The following is a 16,711-nucleotide window of genomic DNA, read 5'->3' on the forward strand; positions in this document are numbered from 1 at the left end:
GTATTGAAATTAAAATAAAACAAGCTTCGAAGTTTGTCATTTGGTGACAATTTTTATTTATTACTGTACAGATTACAACTGTTTCATTGTTTAAAAAAATTTCAAGCAATTTTCTAGATGAGTTCTGAAAGTGTTTATTACAATTAGTTTTGGCAAAAGTATTTGATGTATTTTTGTCCCATTCTATTCTGAAGATGAAACATGAGCTCGCATGCATATATGTATATAATATATAGGGATGGCTGGTTGGTTTGATATCTTATATAGAAAACAATGTTTCAGTGGCTAAATATTTAGATCACTTAGCTGAAGAAAAAAAATAGATACATTTGGCTATATAGCAGTTTTAGAAATTCAGGCTTTTCAGTTTCACTTTTTGGAATATTTTTTGGGCCGTTCTGTTTTCCGTTGTGCTGGTTCAGGCTTAGCTTCTATGTGACGACCATACAAACTGAGAATAAAAAACAAGGAAATTTTTTTTGTAAAACTTAGAAGCTACTTAAATGGTGTTAGAATTGCTTTTTACTTGGTCTTATTTTGGAACAGAAATTGTAATTATATAAAAAGGTAATAATCATAAATTATTGCATAGTAAATCTAAAAATGGCTTGATAAAATTTTTGCTGCATTTCAAGTTTGAAATTTACATGTTAAGTATTCTGCAGTTCTACAAAATTTGAATTTTAAATAACAAAACTTATCATAAAATTATGATTGTGTACTTACTATCTGTATTTATCAGAGCGGATATATTCAAATACATGTGATACACCAATCTGAAGCTGGTCGCCAATCAGGGCTACCCATGGGTTGTTTTCACACCGAAAAATTTGTTTTGTTCCATATAAATCAAGTTGACCTGTAAATTATTTATTTCAAATAGAATTCTTGTGAATATATAAATAATTAATTCATTTTATATGGCTGTTTATAATTCTCACTCTTCCATGTTTGCATGAGTTGGATGGAGTTTGAGCCAGGTTATTTAATGCCATACTCTGTTTCCAAGCAAGGTGATATTTCATCATGCAGAACATGGGAAATGAATGACATTGATTTACAACATTAAACACTGTCAGGACAGAGACTCAAAAATATACACAAACAAGCCTCTCTTAGTTTCAGTCCACTATATCCAATCATGAGGCTTTAGTTGGTTTCAGATTATAATAGATGCCCAAAGTGCCGAGCACTGGTACTGAACCCAAAACCATGTGGTTGGGAAGCAAACTACTGTACAGACATGCATAAGTAACTGCAAATATTTAGACTTAGCTCAGTGGAAATGGGTGATAAATAAAAGGTACCCTCTCTAGTGAGCTTTATTTACTGTGTTACTGTAAATATTACTCATAAGATAGGTATGCTGAGATCTATCGATGTTTTGTTACTCTTCAGTTTATGAGGTAGCAATATTTTGTAGAGTATATCTGAATGTGAGCAAATGCTAGAAATAACTTCACCTTTTACCTCACTTAGCTGCTATTGATACTAATTTTATCAATGTGTCTCATCAATATATTTAGATGACTAAAAGCTATTCATATTAGGAAACCAAATTCAAAGTCACAATGTATATGCCTAATATGACAATCTTACCTAGTTCAGGTGGTAAAGTGCTCAGCCGATTTCCTTGAATATATAATTCCCTTAAGCGTTGAAGGTTGCCTATTTCTTTTGGAAGGGTATGAAGATCATTGTCTCTTAAAGACAACTAGAAAGAGAAAAAAATGTTATTGTGTGTCATATCAGTTCATAAGATTTGTATTAAGCTTTAATATTTGACAATTTTAAAGTTCAATAGTTTGGATTTAAGGTATATTATGATTGCTGAATGATTATTTCAAATTTAAATAACCAGCATACATAATATAACCAATCTATTGAACAGTTATTTTCATGTTAATGATTTCAATTAGAATTAATCATTATCTTACTGAAGATTTAACTATAAATTGTATGTCTACTTGCTGACGTATAAGGTTTCTATAGGAAGTAGAATTTTGCTGTACTCACAATTTGCAAATTTTGAAACTTTCCTATCTCAGGAGGAATAAATGTAAAATCATTGTCACCAAGATATAAGGCACGCAGTGTTTCTGTATATACAAAGCAATGGACAATATATGCATGGAGAAAAGAGAAAAAAAATCAAGTAGGGTTGGTGGATTAAAACATTTTTTTTATTTAACCCTCTCAATGTTTGCAATAGTTATAAATGAAAAATAATTCAGAAGTTTAGAACTTTTCTAAATATAATCAAATGTTAAAAATTATTACAGCTGTTAAAAGTAATGGCACAGAAACGGTCTTTTAATCTAACTTTTGCTGTTAATAGTTTCTCAGCTAACCCCAGACACTTGATGCAAGATGAGTGGTTCCAGAGAATCCATGTCCTTCATATTGATAATTCAGAATGCTAAATTAATTATTACAATGATCGTATTTTGCTCTGGTGGCTAATTAAACACTGAATATTGCAATACAAATGAACCTATTTTGAATTGAGTTTAAACTTTACTGACTGCTCATCTTTTTAAGTTGTGTCCATCTTATTCTTGAATAATAATTTTGGCTTTAGAACATGTCTTAATGAATTCTGGAAGTATGTTTTGTTCTGACAATTGTAACTGTTACATCAAAGTGTCTTTGAAATCAAAGCCAATTAGGATGGAGATAACAAGCTTTTCATTTCCACAAATATCCTTCAGTAATCTATTTGCAAATTTTGGTCAGTTGCTTTTTGACACAATGCTTGTATCATCACCTGATCCTATGGACTTTTAGTTGAGAACTGTTAACTGTGAATAAACAGCAGGAGGGAAAATATTCAACTGTAATATTTCAACAATATGTAAATATCCACATTTTAAAACTTATTTTAATTTTACTGTGTTAATATGAATAAAACTGTTTAGCTTTTTTTTTTTGTATTTGCAGAGAGATATTGAAAGCTTACATTTCTGCATTTTTTCCCCTTTTCAATATTAATATTAATACAATATTAGGTGTATCTGAGATTTGACTTAAAAATAATCCATTGTTCTTCACATCAGCATCTTTGTTATAGAGTATTATCATCATTTTAATGCCTATTAATCTATGCTTGCTTATATGGGTCAGACAGAATTTGTTGAGGCAGATTTTCTATGGCCAGATGCCATTACTCTCTCCAACCTTCATTTGTTTCCAAGCAAGGTAATATTTCTCTATGACTACAAATTTTCATGGAAGATAGGTAATGAATATCACTTGTATGATGGTGATACTCCTTTACAGTATTGCATGATATCAAGATGAGGTGCAAACATATAAATACAAAATCAACCTCTCATGGGTTTCTTTTCCTTTCAGTCTACCAAATTCACTCACAAGGCTTTGGTCAGCCTGGAGCTATAAAAGACACTTGCCCAAGATAACATACAGTGGGCAATGATAAAGTTAAATACTTTCTTTAGAAAAAAAAAAAACTAAAATAGTCAATTTAACATTTGATAGAACATTTTGACATCACATACAGAAGTGCAGATAATTGACTTAAGAATATCAATACTGTCTGACAACCCTTGGTTTTGTGTTCTGTGACTATAGTGCTGACCATGGTTAGGAATTGTAATTTTCTAATTTAGTAACTTTACTGTAAATAGATATCTTGTAAATTATAAATCTGACAGTCCTGTTATTTCCAAAGCTATAATAATAATAATACACCAACCTAAACAAAAAAAGTTGCCAGGTAAACTGTTCTCTGTGAGAAAGTTGTAAGTAAGATCAAGGACTTCCAAAACAGGAAAGGCACCAAATCCACGTGGGAGTATTTTCAATCGGTTAATGCTATTGTAAAGAAAATGGTTATGTAAGTAAAATTATTTAATGTAATAGAAGACAACTCAAGTTATCTAGGGTGTCCATAAAAACCTCTTATTTAACAAAACATTGAAATCAGTGGAAAAAAAAAATCATAGAATTAGTAACATTGTTTGGAGATTCTTGAGCAGAGTTTCATGTGGACATCAGTACCTTTGCAGAGCTTAAATTTAGCATTTTAAAAACATCCTGGTACATTTGTGGTGTTATCTGAAGTATTTTGTATACATTCACAGAAATTGTCTGGAGTCATAGTTTCATAGAAACAATTCAGGTTTGATAAAGTCCCAAGCAATGAAATCCAAAAGTGTTTGATCTGCTGATTTTAGCTGGCCATGCTGTTACTCCCATATCCAATTACTAATTTGGAAATCATTCATGTATGAAATTTTGAGTGTTTGTGGTATAAAGGCAACGGGCATCATTTATCTTTATTGGAAAAAAAAACTGATTCTATGGATCAATGCCAATGATTTTTTTTTCAATATTATTTATTACCTTTTGAGCTATTGGTCTTTCATGACGATATATAAGAATATAAATCGAAAAGTACCCACCTATATGCCGAAGAGGCTCCGGCAAAGAAAATCTTCCTCATGTAAAATATGCAGATGAATAACTAACTGCTCTATTTATTCTGAGAGTTTGCAAATTAGTTTTTCATTAAAACAGACAATTTCTTGCACAATGAGCTCTCTCCAGATATTTTGTCTTGTCAAGACTTTTATTTCTGCAGTTCTAGGATCACTTTTTAATTCTGTGGACTTCACATGCCTTTGTTTTTATGGCTAAGATTCAGTTTGCTGAAAGTGGCTCCCCTTCACTTCATTCAGGTAATTTTTTTAAGGAGCCCAAATATTAGTTTGTAAGAAAACTAATTTGAATCTGATTTCGTCTAAGTAATGGATATAATCTAATACTGAATGGTTAATATATATGGTAAGTTATTTGTCATATACAAAGCAGTGAAGGCATGGGTCCCAAAGGTTAGAGTGTTGCACTCATGATTGCACAATTGTGGTTTTGATCCCAGACCCAATGGTGCATTGTGATCTTCAGCAAAAAAATTTTATTTCATGTTACTCTCGTCCACTCATTTCATTTTTTTTTTTAAACAAAACTTTGAAATCCAATAATTATGTCCAGTTCACTCAGTTGTAAATGAAATTTTCTTACCTTGGTCAGTTATACACCATGGATACCAGATATGTGTGTCCGAGGATTTGAGACAGCACACTTTTTTGTTGTATATACAAAACAAACGTGAAAGGTATTGTGAGAACCCAATGGAACTTAGACATGCTTCTCTCTTGTTTGATTTTTCTCGCTGCTTTTGTGGATTCTCATGACTCTGTTGCTGTCCAATTCCATTCTTATGAATTTGAATTGGGAGCCTGAGTCATAGCAAATCTTTTATTAGCTGATTATACAACCATGGATGCCACCCTTATGTAAGTGTTGCAGTTACTTGATAGAGCTTGGTGATCTTGACAGTTAATCTTCAAGGATTCCTCCACTTAGAATCAATGTAAGAAACATTGTTGGCTCAGTTGAGCTCTTCTGCTACCTCTTCACAGTCTGCCATGCTGCAGTCCCATGACTTTGCCATATCCCTAGCAGGGTGGCTGAATGGGTGCTATGCCTAGTCAAAGAGCAGTCTGTAACTGTGCAGGGCACAGTTGTCACTCCATGAGGTATTTTCAAAATACAAGCATGTCCTGCATTTTATAGAATGTAAGATTATCTTGATTTAGACTTACACAATTTGGAAAAACCTAAGTGGAACATTTTAAATGTTATATTGTTTCTATTAATCAGTTATCCTTAGTTTGTCTCAGTAAAACAAGAATATCATGAGGAGGCATTTTTCAATTTATATTCTCATATTACAATAAAAAAAACAAACAGTTCAGATGTAATAAATAACTGTGATTGTATAATTTATTGGCATATGCCCAATGAATCAATTTTTTTCTCTGAGAGAAATCTGAACGAAAGGGGGAAAAAAATCATGTTTGTAGGGTGGGAGACATGGAGGGGTTCCAAAAAGAAAAAAAAGGAGCAGTTTAGCAGCTATTTAGCTGTATTAGATTCTGTACAATGAAAGTGCTTATATTTGAAATGAAATTGCACATCTAGTACAAAGGCATAATGCCAATCACTTTTAGAAGTTGCTGGTAACCGTTTTACTCAGTCACTCAATCTGAAGAGGGGGTGCTTATAAAGTTAATAAAAAGAATAAAATACAAATTTCAAATTTGGAAATAGCATAGAAGCATGTAAGCTCTTAGTATAGAAAAAAAAGCCTACAACATGATCTATTTTCGTCTGTAGTGAGTTCAGTTGGGAAAGGGAAGATTGTTGCAACTCACTTTTTAATGATGTCAATAAGGCTTGATTTCCCCATTGGTAGAAAGCCAAGCAACTGACTCTATCTTGTTCACGTATAAAATAAAGAGTTATTTATCTTTGTATTTTTAACTCCAGATTATCAACTCATAGGAATGCAGGCAATTATCATGTCTTGGCATTTGTACAACACTAGATTCTCATAAAGAGCAGGAACCATTTATATTAATTGATTTTATAGGTTCAGTAATAAATTGACTGAATTTTAATCTTGATGTCACTACTAAAAACATACTTTGCTAAGTAAGTTATATGGCAACCATGTTATAATTTACTATCAATAAACACATAAATTTCAGCTATATATATCAATTACAATATATATAAATTAATTACAAATATATTATAAAATGAAAAATATAATTTAAATGAAGTGCTTTGAAAAAATAAAATTAGTTTATCATTATTGAAAATTTTATTTGGAATCAGCATTTGAATGAATATTTCTGACATATAACATACAATGGCAGTGAATAAATGGCATAAACTTACCCTAGATTCAATGTTTTCAGCTTTGTTAAATTTGACATATTAGTTGGTAAAATCTATTAAAAAGTACATAAGATATCAACTCATAGGAATGCAGGCAATCATAGTTGGAGAAGGCAAACAGAAACTATAATTACATACTAAATTCTTTACTGATGAACAGTAAATTAATTATTTTGATTGTTATTTTTTATTGAAATATAGCAAGCGAAAAAAAAAAAAACTTATGGAATTACATTTTAAAATTTACAACAAAATCTTAAAAAAGAAAATGAATAAAAATAAATATGTAATAATACTCTTACCTCTATGTGATTATTAAAGAGATTAAGTTTTTCTATGTTAATCAAACCGAGAATTTCAGGAGGAACTTCTAAAAAAATGGAAAAGAATTTTTAAAATCAGTTAGATACATTGATTTTTAGATGGATTTCTTACATAAGAATAAATAATTTAAATTTTAACCCTATCACATCATATTCCTGTTATAGCAAGAATAGGTTAAATGTAATTTTTGTTGGATTCCTAGTAAAGTGGTAATGAACAACACACATAGAAAAAGAAGCTGATTCTGTTCATTAGTGTGCCTGTAATCATCACTCTTGGGTTGTATATGCAACTATTTATTTTTTTTTGCTCAGGATCCCAGGTAGAAGGTAAAGTTAGACACAGGGGCCCAGGTGTGAGAGGGTTAAAAAAAGAATTCTATTAATACCAAGCTTTTAATATGAATTGCTCAATATAAACATATTTTGGAATGTTTTATTATTTTATATCAAAACTAGTGACCAATAGTGTCCTCAATATTAGATGTTTTCAATAGTCCAGTCATTCATTCCTTATATTTCTAATGGCAAAACTGATAGGGGAGTATCTGAAACTTGATGCAGAGCAATTGTAGAAATGCATTTTTTCCTCTTTGATGTTTACACTCTAAACTGTTCAAATCAAGGAAGCTTTCCGATCTGAAACCAGTATTAAACAAACAAGAACTACTGGCAACTAAAACAACACCAATCTGTGCATTCACTATGCTCCACAACATAACACTGGGTAAAATGATTAGCAGCATTTTCTCCATCTTTACATTCTGAGTTCAAATTCTGTTGAGGTTGACTTTGCCTTTCATCCTTTTGAGGTTGATAAAGTAAGTACCAATTGAGCACCAGGGACAATGTAATTGACATGACCTCTTCCCCGAAATTACTGGACTTCTGTCAAAATTTAAAACCAATATTTAATAGAACTAAGTGCACAGAATATTGAAATGAATAGAGTTAATAAAAAAGAACCAGTCATGTAAAAGTGAATTTTCAACCTCAAACTAATGTTAAGAAATCAATAATTTCTGTTAGGTTTTAATGGTACTAATACAACTGAGTTAAACCTGTTAATTGTTACGCGTTGACTGTAGTTTCTTCATGTAAATACTCTGACTGAGCATAATTGCTTTTCACAAGATCAAACTGAGATAACTGCATTTGACAAAATCTAACACAAGATTAAATTTATAAATTGATTTCTTATAAAGGAACAAGGTTTCAAAAGTTAGTGGTTAAAGGAAATTGTAACTTGGATTTGTGTCTAATTTTAACATTAAAAAAAAATCAATATTACTGGTGAATTAATTGATAAGCACTGTGAAATATGAAGTATACTTGCAGTAAGCTTAGGAGGTAAGGAAGCTTTATATTTTGGAGAAAGCCAGTTCATTTCTCTCACATTGCAAATACTTGAAGAATGACTAACCATAACACTAACTCATTCCTTTTCTCTGTGTATAGTTGATAGTGGTTTCATATTAACAAACATTATTATCATCATCAACTAATATAGAGTGTAATATTGTACGAAATACAAAATAGTTCAAAGAAACTAAAGAACAATGAAAAAAATAGATAACAAAATAAGAAAATTGAAAAGCTTAGAATGATAGTAATGAATAAAATCTTTATGATTGCTAGTTCAATATATTTTTTTAAACATATATGAAATGAATGGAGCATCACAAAGATGAAGCCAAGGATGCTGGCCTAGTTGACAGAAGTGTTTACAGTTCATATCCTGTCACATGTACTGTGATATCTTTGGTACAGTTCTGAATGGTACAGTTTGCTTAGTAGCAAAAAAGTACTATTGGAAGGTACAGTTACATCAGTGGACGATAGAGTAAAACTCATGATTACTCTATTTAGCTTTCATTGCTAAGTTCACATCATAGAGATGAAGTAAGCAATGTGAAACCGTTTCAGTTACATTTTTAGGTTTTAGGTCTAATTTTCTGAGATAACATCTTAAGTAAAATATGTAAGTTTGCAATTAACTTACTAATCAGCTCTGATGATTTAAAGCACACAGAATGAAACCTCAAGTCAAGAGAGACAACAAAATGTTGCACTAGATATGAGCTTACAATAGTTAAAGATGTACATACAATCTCTTCAACAAATGTGAAACATTCTTAATATATTTGGACTGAAAAATATTACCTGTTAATTTATTGTGACTCAATGTCAATCTGGTAAGATGCTCAAGGTTTACTGAAAATAAAAAATAACAATTTAAGGTAAAGATTATGATTATCATTTAATAAATGGGTTAAGTAAGAACATAATATTTATGAGTATATATTTAAAGTTGAAATATGCAATTACATAAATGGTTCAATCTTACTGGGCAATACCATGGGCATGTGTCTTCTAACATAATCTTGGTTTGACGAGTGTGTAGTGAATGGAATATGATACAAAAACTCATCTTACATATATATGTGTGTGTGTATGTATAAGTAATGTGTCATACATAAAACTTCCAGCCCTCAAGTCACTTTGTAACTTTCTGGCAATTAAAAAAATAAAGAAATATCATCATCATCGTCGTTTAATGTCCGCTTTCCATGCTAGCATGGGTTGGACGATTTGACTGAGGACTGGTGAAACCAGATGGCTACACCAGGCTCCAATCTGATTTGGCAGAGTTTCTACGGCTGGATGCCCTTCCTAACGCCAACCACTCAGAGAGTGTAGTGGGTGCTTTTACGTGTCAGACACACATATTTATATATATTATTATTATATACTCTAGAGCACATCTATAGACGATAGATTTCATCCAATATTTCATAAGTAAAACAGAATTAAACACTGGACAGTCACAAACAACTGTCTTGTGAAATAAACTTCCTGTAGACATAAACAAAGAGTGATTAACTGGGCTGGTTTTCATCCTATATTAGGATTTTATCAGCAACTGAATACTCACCTGTTACTGTCTACAGAGACACTGTATATATAGCCATTATTAAGAGTTTAAAGAATGAATAAAATAATTTGCATAAATAATACACTTTGACCGAATGTTATGATAAATTACCTGTGTACCAACTGTATTATGTTTTAATAGTATGACTTGCAATTACATATATATATATATTTATATATATCGTTTGTTTTTGAAAAACATAAATATGAAGAAGAAGCCTACTCTAAGAAGTCGAGCAGCCTATATTTATTACTGGCGAACGCCGGTTATAGGATTACCCTGGGTTTCTCGCCATAAAGGGTACCTTTATTGTATATCTTCAGACCCAAGATAGGCCAACAGGTCTTAGGGTCTGAAGATACACCATAAAGGTACCCTTTATGATGAGAAACCCAGGGTAACCCTATAAACCAACCTTCACCAGTAATATATATATATATATATATATACTAGCAGAAATACCCGGCTTTGCCCGGGTTAAAGAGAATAATGAAATCTAAAAACGCCGTCTAGACTACGCAACCCTCAACTGTTAGTAGCTATGGTACCATATTTCTACATTAATAACTCTCCAATCCATGCCAGCATGGAACATAGACATTAAGTGGAATGCCAGTCTCTCATCTAGGAGGGCCTTGAAATCAATGTTACCAACTGGGGACTATGTGTGTCGTAGTGATAATAAAAAGACCCAAAGGAGGTCTGCAACGAAATAATTTTACTCAACACTTTGCAAGTGAATCAGTGGAGGCAAAGATGCGTCTCATTTACTTGACAATTTATGCACCACATTGCAGAAATCACAATGAAAGTATATCTGAAAGGGTAGTCTTACACTGTTGTACCGTTGAATTACAAATAATGCTCATCTGTTATGTTCGGGTTAAAATTTCATCAACATCAAAAATATATGAATTTTCATGGGAGTTATGGCCGTTATACATAGAATATAATTTCCAAATTTCATAAAGATCCGTTCAGTACTTTTGACGTAGTTTTGGATAGGAAAACAAATGACTAATGTGTGTGTTTGTGTGTGATGGGTGTATATATGTATAGATATCTGTATGCATGTATATATGTGTATACATATACATGTATGCATATAGATCTATATCTATATATATGTATCTATGTATATACGTGTACATATACATGTATATGTATACATATACATCTCTTTCTCTCTCTTTCTCTCTCTCTGAAAGTATCAAAATGTGATTGTTTCAGTTAGTAGAATAGTTTCATTTTTAGAGTGAAAGTATTTGACATGAGTGTTTTTGTTTCACTTTTGACACGTAATACTTAAATAGTGGAGGAGATATTATGTTGCTGTGGGCTCGAACTCTGGAAGAAGTTAAAATTTCTTTTTGACTAAAACACAACTGGAACCCTAAGTAAGGCATCTGTAAAATTTGAATGAAATTGGTTGCGTAGTTCTCGAGTTTTAGGGATTCACACAGACAGACAGACAGACAGACACACATTCTCATTTTTATATATATAGATTTATAAACATAATTAATGGATCAGCAAGCATTTGCTTCACCATATACCGAAGTTCAGAAATAGCAGCTAAAAAAGCTGAGACTCCATATCTGTTGGAGTCTCAGCTTTTTTAGCTGCTATTTCTGAACTTCGGTATATGGTGAAGCAAATGCTTGCTGATCCCTTAATTATGTTTATAAATGTATGGGAACTTTTAAATAAGTTCTCCACCGATAATGGTGCTTACATACCGAAGGGCTTGGTAAAAATTATTAATTGTTGATTTATTAATAAATTAATAAATTGATAAATCTTTACCCTTTTAATTTGTAATATATATATATATATATATATACACACACACACATATATACATATATAATGTATACATACACAGGTATACATACTCACACACACACATAGCATAATACAATAATGGTTTTAAATTTTGGCACAAGGCCAGCAATTATAGGGGGAGGGGACTAGCTAGTTATATTGATGCCAGTGCTCAAATAGTAGTTATTTTATCAAACTTGAAAGGATGAATGGTGAAGTTGACCTTGGCAGTATTTCAACCGAGAATGTAAAGAGCCTGAAGAAAATGTTGGAGAGTAATTTGTCTGATATGCTAGTTGTAGAACAATAATAGGCTTGGGTATAGGTTTCCAACAAGCCAATCATTGAGTTACAGCATTTCCAACAATGAGTGAGTGATAGGGAGTTGTCTATAACTTGAGACAGAAAAACTATCACAGGAGATATTTTTTCCATAAAGTATCACTTTCTTAGGATCCTTAATTATGTTTCATGCTTAGCTGATAATCAATCTTTAATTATGTATGTGTGTATACATACTATCACACAACCATGCCTGTGCATGGCTGTGTAGTACGAAGTTTGGGCACTGTCATGGTATTAGCTGTCAGAAGCGAAAGTAGAAAAATCTAAACAAGGAATGTTACTGTTGGTTTGAGTTGAAATCTGTTTCTTTGGCTACTGACTGGCCAGAGCTATCTATCTATCTATCTATCTATCTATCTATCTGTCTATCACTCGTCCACCTTCGTTTGTTTCCGTAGAATTTATCAAATTAGAAAAAAAAAACTTTTTGGCTACTTCCATCATGCTAGCTCCACACGAGGGGCATATTTTTGGGGTATTTAAAAGTCCATGTCTCTTAAGCCAATTAATACTATTTTCTGTTGTGGCGATGGCAATATCGCGGTGATTAATTCCAACTTTGGATTACGCGTTGTGGTGGTGGTGGTCATTGGTGGTGCTGATTGGTGTATGTGATTTGTTTTTAAAAACAATAATGAATAATTCAAAAATATATTTATTTATAAAGTTTAAACTGAACATGAAATGAAATATATTTATTTATAAAGTTTAAACTGAATTTCATTTGTTTAAATTCTACGGAAACTCATTTTCTAATTTGATAAATTCTACGGAAATGCATTTTCTAATTTGATAAATTCTACGGAAACAAACGAAGGTGGACGAGTGATAGATAGATAGATAGAGAGAGAGACAGAGAGAGACAGACAGACAGAAAGCTCCGGCCAGTCAGTAGCCAAAGAAACAGATTTCAACTCAAACCAGCAGTAACATTTCTTGTTTGGATTTTTCTACTTTCATTTCTGACAGCTAATACCATGACAGTGCCGAAGTTTGTTTCTTAACTACATGATTCAGAGTTCAATCACACTGTGTGCCACTTTGGGCAGGTTTCTTCTACAATTGCCCAAGGCTGATCAGAGTCTTGTTAATATATTTCATAAATGGAAATTAGAAGAATCTTGTTGTATGTATGTATATATGAATGGGTGTGTATAAGTGTTATTGTTTTCTTGCTATGGTATCATGAGATAGTTGTAGATGAGTGTCACCGTCACGGAGGCGGTGTCCTTCATTTCCAATCTTCCGTGAAAACATGTCTTGTCTTGAGGAAATATTACCTTATTTGGAAACAGGTGAAGGTTGGCGACAAGAACATCGGGCCGTAGGAAATTTGCCGCGAAAATTCATCATCATTTGTCCAATCCATGCCAGCATGGTAAACGGAGGTCAAATGATTATATATATATATGTATATTTTTTAAGAAGTTAAAAGTTGTCATAGACTGACTATTGGTTTCGCACCTATAAAGCGCTTAGCAAGGCGACTCGTCAGACTCAAATATATATATATATATACATACACACGTCTTATGATATTTGCTCTGCACCGAGTTATAGATAACCCCTTATAAGTCACATCGTTCGGAAATGCAGCGAATAAACGATTGGTTCGTCGGAAACACGGAACCAATGCTATTATTGTTCAACAGTTACGATATTTAGTTTTTTCTGTTTCTTTGTATTTAAATGTTATAATCAGTTGGTTTAAAATAAAACATTCCTCCAAATTTAATATTCACTCCGTTCATATTGTGGAAAAAAAAAATCAATTTAAATGAAAGAATAGACATTACTTTATTAAAGTTGTCAAAACTTCTTGACTTTCATATTTTTTGATGGAGCAGGCCAATAATGATTAAATACATTCAAGTCATGATCATTTCGTTTATTTCCCCCCTGTGAAACCGGGAACCTAGGACTACATAATCCAGTTTGTGATTTGAGGGAAATGTCGCTACTATTTCTAGCAGGTCGAGCCACCACATAATGGTATTCAGTGCGAATGAATCATAACAGTTCTAAAGAATTCAAAGACGAAACTATTTCCAAATTTAAACGGCAACAAATTAATGTGTGGGTAACATAGTAAATTGTTGAATTAACGGAAATTATTTAGAAAGAGAATAATTAATATAAAAAAAAAGAAGAGAAAAACTAGGTAGTGTTGCTGTTATATTTTTGAGTAAATCAGGTCAGGTCATCAACTTCATGGAATGCACATAAGGTGATGGAATGGTAGAGAGGTAAGGCGTAGGTCCAAATGCTTTAAAGCATTTCGTTTCGCCTCAAAGTCCTGAATATAAACTCTCTGGAACGTGGGAGGGTCGATACAAGGGTAAATTTTGGTGAGGTGGTAAAAATTTACCGACAAAAATACCAGTTATAAACTAGGGTGTCCTACGTAACCTACTTTCTCTGCAAAAGTGTAGCTTCATATCAATGAATAAATCATTATTAGGTAATAAACACTTGTCTGTGGAGTTATCAAAGGCCAAAAACAATGTTTATAAATATTAGAAAGATGAATAGTCATATATATATATATGTTTACACTAATAATTAATATTTATGGTGGTGAAAAAAAGGAGTACTAAATAGAAATAGAAACAATTGCAGTATGTTTATATACTATATATGCAATTTCAATAATATTAAAATCAAAACAAAATCTTACATAGTCCCGGGACATCGTTGAGATCAGTGATAGATCGATCAACAAGATCAAGTTCAGGATTGTCATGTTCCTTGTTTTCATCGATAATCTTTTTAAGTTTGGATGACATTTTAATTCTTATTAGTTCTGTATTCTTGCTAATAGACAGCCGAATCGACAGTAGTATGTACAACCAATCCCAGCGACTGGCACGGCCTTACCATTGATGGGCATAGCGGAAGTTGGCCAGCAACAAGTATTTAAACATTCTCACAATCCTCCTACTCTCTTTCCTTACATTCCCTTGCCTCATCAGCTCTCTCTCTCTCTCATTTATTTTTTACTATCTCATCTTTTCACACTTCTGTATTTGTCAGACTTGGAAGGGAAACATTGAATTCATAAATTTGTGTCACAGGTTTTTCGTAGTTTATGTAATTCCATATATATGAAGAAACTTAATTTTATATTATATATATATAAATGCTACTAATCTTTCTCCATTATATTATATATTCACAGATTTAGTGTTGACTATTGACTTTCGGAAGACAGACATCTTACGAAAAATTAATAAAATTATTTTGGTCGAGTCAGTCTCTTGCTTCTCTGGAATTTCGCCTCTATATTCATAGTCATCCAAGCAATTAAACAAGAACTTTATCTATCTTCCCCTCTCTCTGAAAGCTAAAAACACCAACGGAAAAGAAAATAAAAGAAGGGAGATAATTCCGTTAAGATCAGTTGATCAACATTTTTTGATAGTATAGATAATGTATGTTGGAGTAGATCTAATCTTGAGAGTCAACTGGTGAAAATAATGGTGCGTTTTGGTGTTGAGCTTATCAGCGAAGTGTATTCTCTGTTAGTAAGATCAAGAGCGATCAATGAGTATAGAAATAAAGGGAATGCAGTGATCGTGATTATGAATATCAACAATATGGGTGGGAGAAATACATTGATGGAGCTTTCCGCATAATAAATACAAATACAGTAGGGTCTCCTACACATATGTTTGAAATGGTTCAACTGAGAAGGATCAAAATCTAAAAACTATAGCGTCATTACAAACACGCACGCACGCGCGTACACACACACACGGTGATGACTCTTAGCGTACCAAATGAGGATATTTTGCTGAAGAAGTTTAATATTATCGAAACATGTCTATAGTTTTCACCGGTTGGCTTTAAAGAATAGATCTGCTTCACTCTACCTCAATTGTCCTACAATTTCGATCTATTGATCTTAATCTCATACTGAGAGGTTTTAAATTTCAAACAATTCTTATTTAGAAATTGCATGGATTATCTTAGCTGATCAGAGTTTTTCGATTCATTAAGTATATTACATCGGATTTTGACCTGGATAGATTACAATAAAATGGTTAAACTTTTCTTTTAGATCTTAGTCAAATGGATATGCTGAAATAAAATAAAATGAATGATTAGAAGATGAAATGGTTTCATTTTCTTCTTTGATAATTGCTCTTCATTATTATATAATACATATATTTTTAATTACAGTCGATAAATTAGCAATTATATTTTACACAAAGTGATGAGTAAAAAAAACTCTTGTTCTTATTTTCAAATCATTCATTAATTTATCCGATTATTTCTTACTAGATATATTTTGTCTAGATAGAACAAGAAATAAACACTTAAGATACACACGAATTTACACACACGCTCATACAGCAAACTATCTATCTATCTATCTGTGTGTGTGTGTGTGTGTTTAAGTAAGTATAGTAACCTGCTTTAAACTAAATATAAAAATGTATGTGTAGACAAAATGAATGTGACGTCATGTCTGATATGTAGGTGAACAAAAAGTCTAAAAAGTATCTTCGTATTG

The 16,711-nt window shown here is 32.0% G+C and overlaps 1 protein-coding gene across 1 annotated transcript; it reads right to left on the minus strand.

The window, feature by feature from the left end:
* Positions 1 to 25: 25 nt before the first annotated feature.
* LOC106880469 (ras suppressor protein 1) lies at positions 26 to 16,639 on the minus strand. Its single transcript, XM_014930404.3, has 9 exons — positions 14,873 to 16,639; positions 9,255 to 9,305; positions 7,071 to 7,138; positions 6,769 to 6,821; positions 3,716 to 3,834; positions 2,017 to 2,099; positions 1,600 to 1,714; positions 727 to 859; positions 26 to 451 (listed from the first exon to the last, which is right to left on the minus strand). The coding sequence occupies exons 1-9, from the start codon at positions 14,979 to 14,981 to the stop codon at positions 370 to 372; spliced, it is 813 nt and encodes a 270-aa protein (XP_014785890.1). The 5' UTR covers positions 14,982 to 16,639; the 3' UTR covers positions 26 to 369.
* Positions 16,640 to 16,711: the final 72 nt, after the last annotated feature.

This window comes from Octopus bimaculoides, chromosome 4 (assembly GCF_046866305.1).
Source record: "Octopus bimaculoides isolate indiv1 chromosome 4, ASM4686630v1, whole genome shotgun sequence".
NCBI lineage: Eukaryota > Metazoa > Mollusca > Cephalopoda > Octopoda > Octopodidae > Octopus > Octopus bimaculoides.

Bases quoted from the DNA above. Each gene is read 5' to 3' on its own strand.
- LOC106880469 (XM_014930404.3), bottom strand. From the start codon at position 14,981: ATGTCATCCAAACTTAAAAAGATTATCGATGAAAACAAGGAACATGAC. The intron at 1,715-2,016 runs GTGAGTACAGCA...TTCTCTTTCTAG, and splicing joins AGTTTCAAAATTTGCAAATT to TTGTCTTTAAGAGACAATGA. The intron at 452-726 runs GTAAGTACACAA...TTTTATTCTCAG, and splicing joins CGCTCTGATAAATACAGATA to TTTGTATGGTCGTCACATAG.